Source organism: Camellia sinensis, chromosome 9 (genome assembly GCF_055761805.1).
Source record: "Camellia sinensis isolate YWXY chromosome 9, ASM5576180v1, whole genome shotgun sequence".
NCBI lineage: Eukaryota > Viridiplantae > Streptophyta > Magnoliopsida > Ericales > Theaceae > Camellia > Camellia sinensis.
In genome coordinates this window covers 176677616-176683673 of record NC_138969.1, presented here as the reverse complement: position 1 = coordinate 176683673, position 6058 = coordinate 176677616, and the positions used below count along the sequence as shown (strand labels likewise).

Sequence of the window (6058 nt, the reverse complement as noted above, 5' to 3'; positions counted from 1 at the left end):
TATAAATAAATATGGGTTAAACCATACATGGATCTAATAAAATATTTTGGGACCCTTTAAATTGTTCCTAAAAAAAAAAAGGAAAAATTACCAAAAAGTCTTTTTTGAAAAACGTGTAGTTTATTTAGTCCCATAACCTTTTGTTTATACCCAAAAGTCCTATAACGTTATTTTTCTTCTCTGCTTCTCTTCTTCGCTGTCTCTTTTACTCTTTGTGATTTCCTGCGATTGTTGATGGGTAACCATATCTTGCTTCTTCTCTTTCTTTTTCCGATATATAGTCACCAGCGACCGACGACTACCATCGATTGCGATTCACCAGCAACCACCGACTGGGATTCACCAGCAACTACCGACCGTCGACTCCTTACTTCACCCTCACCGACGGTAAAGAAGATATGTTTCCGACGAAGAAGATGAGTAGATCTACTTAGATCTGATGTAGATCTACATCAGATCTAAACAAAAAATAGTTGCCGGAGTACAATCCTCGCTCTCTATATCCGCCTTTCTCCTTTGATCTCTTTTTTTTTTTTTCTACATTTTCTCTACTAGACATTTCTTTTTTTTTTTCTGTTCTCATGGAGCAAATTTTCAAATTCTGAACAAGTTGTTTTCGAGTTTTAGTTACAGGTGGTGAAAACTGTAAAATTTTGCAGATTCAATTTTTTTTGGTGCTGGAATGAATCATGGTTTAAAACTGTAAAATTTTACAGTTTCATAACATTTTTTAGAACTGTAAAATTTTATAGTTTCATAACATGTTTTTCAGTTTAATTAATAAGGATAAATGCTTAATAGATTTTTGCTTTGAAACTATACCATTTTACAGTTTCAAAACTTACTTTTCAGTTTGATCAATATTGGAGATTATTTGCTTAAACCTTACAAAAATTAAAAAATAACATATGTTTTTCCCATTGTTGCTTTTTTTGTCATTCCATTTTTTTTTTCCTTTTAATTTATCAATATTTAGCACATTTTGCAATGTTTTTTTGCTTTAATTTCTGCATTTATTCTTTTTTTTCCGACAATATTCTAGACATTCCGGTGAGTTTCCAATGATATTCTTAATGTCCAGTGAACGTTCTAAATATTCCGGCAACTTCCATTAACGTTCTTAACACTCCAGTGAACTTCCGGCGATACTCCGGTGACTTCCCGGTGATGTTGAACATTCCGACGAGTCTCTGGTGACCATTTGACGAAAGTTTGACGGTAGTAGGATGTAACAGTGTCTGTAAATTAAAAAAAAAGGATTTTTTTTGTAACAATTAAAAATATATATGACTAATTAGTGCAAGTGTTTTGTTTGAGGATTAGATGGGTCTTGAACTTTGTATATAGGACTTGTTGGTAAGTTTCCCTACATTAGGCCTATAACATTTTACTAAATTTAAAAATCTTATTTTTGAGTTAAAATTTTGGAGCCTAAGGCCAAGGCCAGCCATGATATATATATATATATATATAATTGTTTAATAAATTAAACCCCATGGTGCTCCAATAATCTAATAATAATAACAAAAGAGTTTTGATCACCACCATGAAGCCATCATCCTTCCATCATATCTGCGGAGCCATTTTTTGTATTCGTTTTCTTTTTTGCTTGCTTATCCTCGACAAAACCAAAGCTGCCCCAACTTATCAATACAGCAAATGCCCAAACACAACAACTTACACTCCCAACAGCACATACGAAACCAATCTCAAAACCCTCCTCTCTGTTCTCTCCTCCAATTCCACCACCACCACCAATGGATTCTCCAACTACACCGCCGGCCACAGCCCCCCCGACACAGCCAACGGTCTCTTTCTCTGCCGTGGCGATGTTTCCACCGACGTCTGTCGCGACTGCGTGACCACTGCTACTAAAGATGTACTACAAAAATGTCCAAATTCGAAGGTTGTCACGATTTGGTACGATGAGTGCATATTGCGATACTCGAACCAATCTATCTTGTCTATTGATGATAAATCTGGGCCACTAATCTTGATTAATATAGAGAACATAACGGACCCAAACAGGTTTAGAGATGTATTGGGAGGGGTACTGAATGACATAGTGACTCGGGCTTCAAATAATTTGTCTGGAAAGAAGTTTGCGACTAAAGAAGCCAACTTCACATCTCTACAAAAGCTGTATGGGCTAGCGCAATGCATACCAGACATATCTAGCCTTGATTGCAATACGTGTCTCCGAAAAGCTATCTCGAGTTTTCAGAATTGCTGCGATGGAAGAAAAGGTGCGAGAGCTCTGTATTCTGGCTGCACTTTCAGGTATGAGACTTACCCTTTTTACACCACTGCTGCTATTGCCGCTGCACCACCGCCTTCGCTGGTCCTTCCTCCTCCTCCTCCTCCTCCTCCTCCTGCTTCTCCAACTGGTCCTTCAATTAGTCCAGGTAAGCTCCTAATAAGACATATAGACCATTCATTGATCTGGAAAGTTTTTCAAAAAATAATTATAACTCAGTGTTGAACTTTATAGATATTCATAATTAAAATTATAAATTCTTTTTAAGAAATCGTAATTATTTTTGAAAACATCCACTAAATTGTAATTTTCTTTTTATAATTAGTGGGTTTTCAATTATGACCGGTTTGGCCATGGAAAAGTCTATACACAAAGAAAAAAAAAAAAAAAGGGAATGGTGTCACACTGCTGTGCTTGATGCACAGCGGTGAATTATGCGGCCCATAGATTGGTTTCAGATCTTATTTTGATAATTTAATCTGTTTAAATTTTAGAAGTATTGATTCTTTCCCCAAAACACAACTGTATATAATATATATATATATATATATGTATGTATGTATCAAAGCATATTGATTTTTTTTATGTGTACAAATGTACTTTGATGAAGGGGTTATCGATATCTAATTAATTTGATTTTTTACAGGTATAATCTTCTCCATATTCTCTAAAATTTAAACTATTCAAATTATCAAAATAAGTTCCAAAACAAATTCTACAAACCGCACAACAGTCACCACTATGCTTAATGCACAGTAGTGACCCCAAATCTGAACAAGAAGTTCACAAAATATTTCATAATGTCAAATTTATGGGGTATAATTAAAGTTGTTATTGTGAGGCCACAATAATAAATAAAAGTTTTAAGGATCAAATTTTTGTCCCCAACGAACAAAATTTTGTTCTAAAAAATATTGGGGGCCAATTTTTGCCATTGTTACAATAGTCGTTAAAAGGTCATTCTCCAAAGTAAAGAAAGAAAAAAAAAAACAAAAAAAAAAAAACTTTTAGCAATAAAATTTTGATAATGTTGCTAATAAATGCTGACAAAATAATTTTGTGCTAAAAAATTTTACTTTTTTGAGACAATTTTAGTCCAAAAGGATAGTAATTTATTATTAAATATTCAATTTCATTGCTAGAAATATAACAATAATATTTTTGCCAACAATAATAATTTATTCAACAAAAGTGATTTTGTGTCTAATTTTTGTCTCTAAAAACTTAATTTATTATAATAAGCATCGATTCTTAGCATTTGATTGCAAATTCTGGACTGTTTCCTGTAGAGCTGAGCATGGTCCACTTTGTATTTGTAAAGTTTATCCTCAAATTGATTCATTTCTCCTATGTTTATATTCTCAATGGAACAATTTTTTATTGATGTAGGAAAGGGAGGAATCTCATCGCAAGTACTCATTGCCATCATTGTTCCAGTTGGAGCCTCTGTTTTGCTTTTCATCACAGGCTTTTGTTTCCTACGCAGGAAAGCAAAGAAGAAACATGATGATACTAAAGAAGATAGTGGTAATAAAACAACATAAAAGAAAGTATACACAATTCAGGACTGAAATGTTGACAGTGTCATTCTTTAAAAATTAAAACGCTTTCACAAGCTTTTGCTTTAAAATGATCAGGAATGATACAATCAACACTTGGCATGTCACTTTGTATTAATTTTTTTATACAAATTTTTGTTTATATAGCATTAACCATCAATAAATTCATTACATTTATTTTTTGATATGTCCAGCTGTGAATGAAATCACAACAGTTGAGTCCTTGCAATATGATTTTGGTACTATTCAAGCAGCCACAAACAACTTCTCTGATGATAACAAAATCGGTGAAGGTGGATTTGGTCATGTCTACAAGGTAAGATGTTGCATTTAATTATACTAGATTTGATTTATTCAAATATATATATATATATAATATTTAATTCTAAAATTTCAATGAATGCCGTACATTCACAGGGTAAACTTATTAATGGGGAAGAGATAGCTGTAAAGAGGCTATCTCAAAACTCAGGGCAAGGTGGAGAAGAATTCAAGAATGAAGTTTTGCTGGTAGCCAAGCTTCAACATAGAAATCTAGTCAGACTACGAGGATTTTGCTTGGAAGGAGAAGAGAAGATACTCATTTATGAATTTATGCCCAACAAAAGCCTTGACCGCATTCTATTCGGTTTGGAAAATCTAAACAACTCTAGTTCTTAATAGTGCTTTACATTTGGTTTCATAAAAACACATGATTGTGATGAGTGTGATCTTTGATTGTATGCATTCTTGTGCTCGTGTTTCCATTCAAATTGTATGACATTAACACATTTGGTAACCAATTGCTTATTGATAACTTGAACATTTATTATGATCAATCTACAGATTCACAAGAGCATGGAAAATTGGATTGGCCAAAACGTTATAAGATTATTGAAGGGATAGCTCGAGGGATGCTCTATCTTCATGAAGATTCTCAACTTAGAATTATACACCGTGATCTCAAAGCTAGTAATATTTTGTTAGATGGGACCATGAATGCAAAAATTTCAGATTTCGGCATGGCGAGGATCTTCGGTGTGGATCAATCTCAAGGAAATACAAACAGAGTCGTCGGAACATTGTAAATTCTCTCTCCCCAAAAACCTCATATTTGTTTTACCATTATTTGATTAAGTTAGGCAATCTCAAGTAAAACATCAAACTAACTCTTCAAAAAACTCCCTTTTGGATTTGAACAAAAACAGAGATGCATACTATGTCTAGTTTCCTACACGTTCTTCAATGGACTGCACTTTTTTAGTTGAATATTGGCACATAATGTCCTCGATTATTTTATTTCTAATTTAATTTGAAATGAGTGTTAGATGGGTTTGGTTGTTGCTTTCTAGTTATATTGATAAACTAATGGAGCTGACTTACAGCGGTTACATGTCTCCGGAATATGTAATGCATGGACAGTTCTCCGTAAAGTCCGATGTTTATAGCTTTGGTGTCTTAGTTTTGGAGATCATAAGTGGCAAGAAAATCAATGACTTCGATCAATCAAACAATGTTCAGGACCTGCTTACCTATGTGAGTAACAACAATACATTACAACTATTTCTTTCTTAGTGCCTATATCATCACATCCACAAGACATTTGTGATAAATTGTTTCAGGCTTGGAAGCTTTGGAAGAACGGAACACCATTGAAATTGATGGATCCAACTTTGGAAGTATCGTATTCAAGAAATGAAGTCTCCAGATGCATCCATATCGGCTTGTTGTGTGTTCAAGAAGACCCAGACGCTAGGCCCTCCATGGCAACAGTAGTTTTGATGCTCAATAGTTACACTATTACCCTAGCAATTCCTGAAGAACCTGCATTCTTCTCTCCTAGTAAAACAGAGTTAAATATAGGACAAGGCGTAGTGTCAGATCAATCTACAAGTAAGTCAATACCATTGTCTGTGAATGACGTAACAATTTCTGAATTAGACCCTAGATAATGTGAGAAGTCTATGACATATCAAGGTTGAAGGATAAATTTACAGTGTGAAATGAATACAAATAAATTGAAGCACTATATTGGGTTAGTTATATTTTTAGTTCCAAAATATGAGTCTTATGTTGTGTCATTTTGATTCCTAATGTTTAAATTGTATTTCAATTTTGTTTTTAATATTTAAATTGTGACAATCTGATTTACAATGTATAAAAAATGTTTCAATTTAGGGATTGTTTGAGATGACCTAAATAAATGCATTTTTTGTCTTTTTACAAAAAGATGTGCAGAAAAATAAAGAGGTGATGTGATGAA

At 33.5% G+C, this 6058-nt stretch overlaps 1 protein-coding gene across 1 annotated transcript; it reads left to right on the top strand.

Moving 5' to 3' along the window:
- Positions 1–1439: 1439 nt before the first annotated feature.
- On the top strand, positions 1440–5855 carry LOC114306411 (cysteine-rich receptor-like protein kinase 10). Its single transcript, XM_082888103.1, has 7 exons — positions 1440–2405; positions 3647–3784; positions 4011–4132; positions 4234–4444; positions 4642–4879; positions 5181–5331; positions 5418–5855. The coding sequence occupies exons 1-7, from the start codon at positions 1547–1549 to the stop codon at positions 5745–5747; spliced, it is 2049 nt and encodes a 682-aa protein (XP_082744229.1). The 5' UTR covers positions 1440–1546; the 3' UTR covers positions 5748–5855.
- The last annotated feature ends 203 nt before the right edge of the window (positions 5856–6058 follow it).

What these genes read in the sequence shown, in the direction of transcription:
- LOC114306411 (XM_082888103.1), top strand. Translation starts at nt 1,547, where the DNA reads ATGAAGCCATCATCCTTCCATCATATCTGCGGAGCCATTTTTTGTATT. An exon ending in AACAGAGTCGTCGGAACATT is followed by an intron (nt 4,880 to 5,180) that starts GTAAATTCTCTC and finishes GCTGACTTACAG; the next exon opens with CGGTTACATGTCTCCGGAAT. An exon ending in TTCAGGACCTGCTTACCTAT is followed by an intron (nt 5,332 to 5,417) that starts GTGAGTAACAAC and finishes AAATTGTTTCAG; the next exon opens with GCTTGGAAGCTTTGGAAGAA.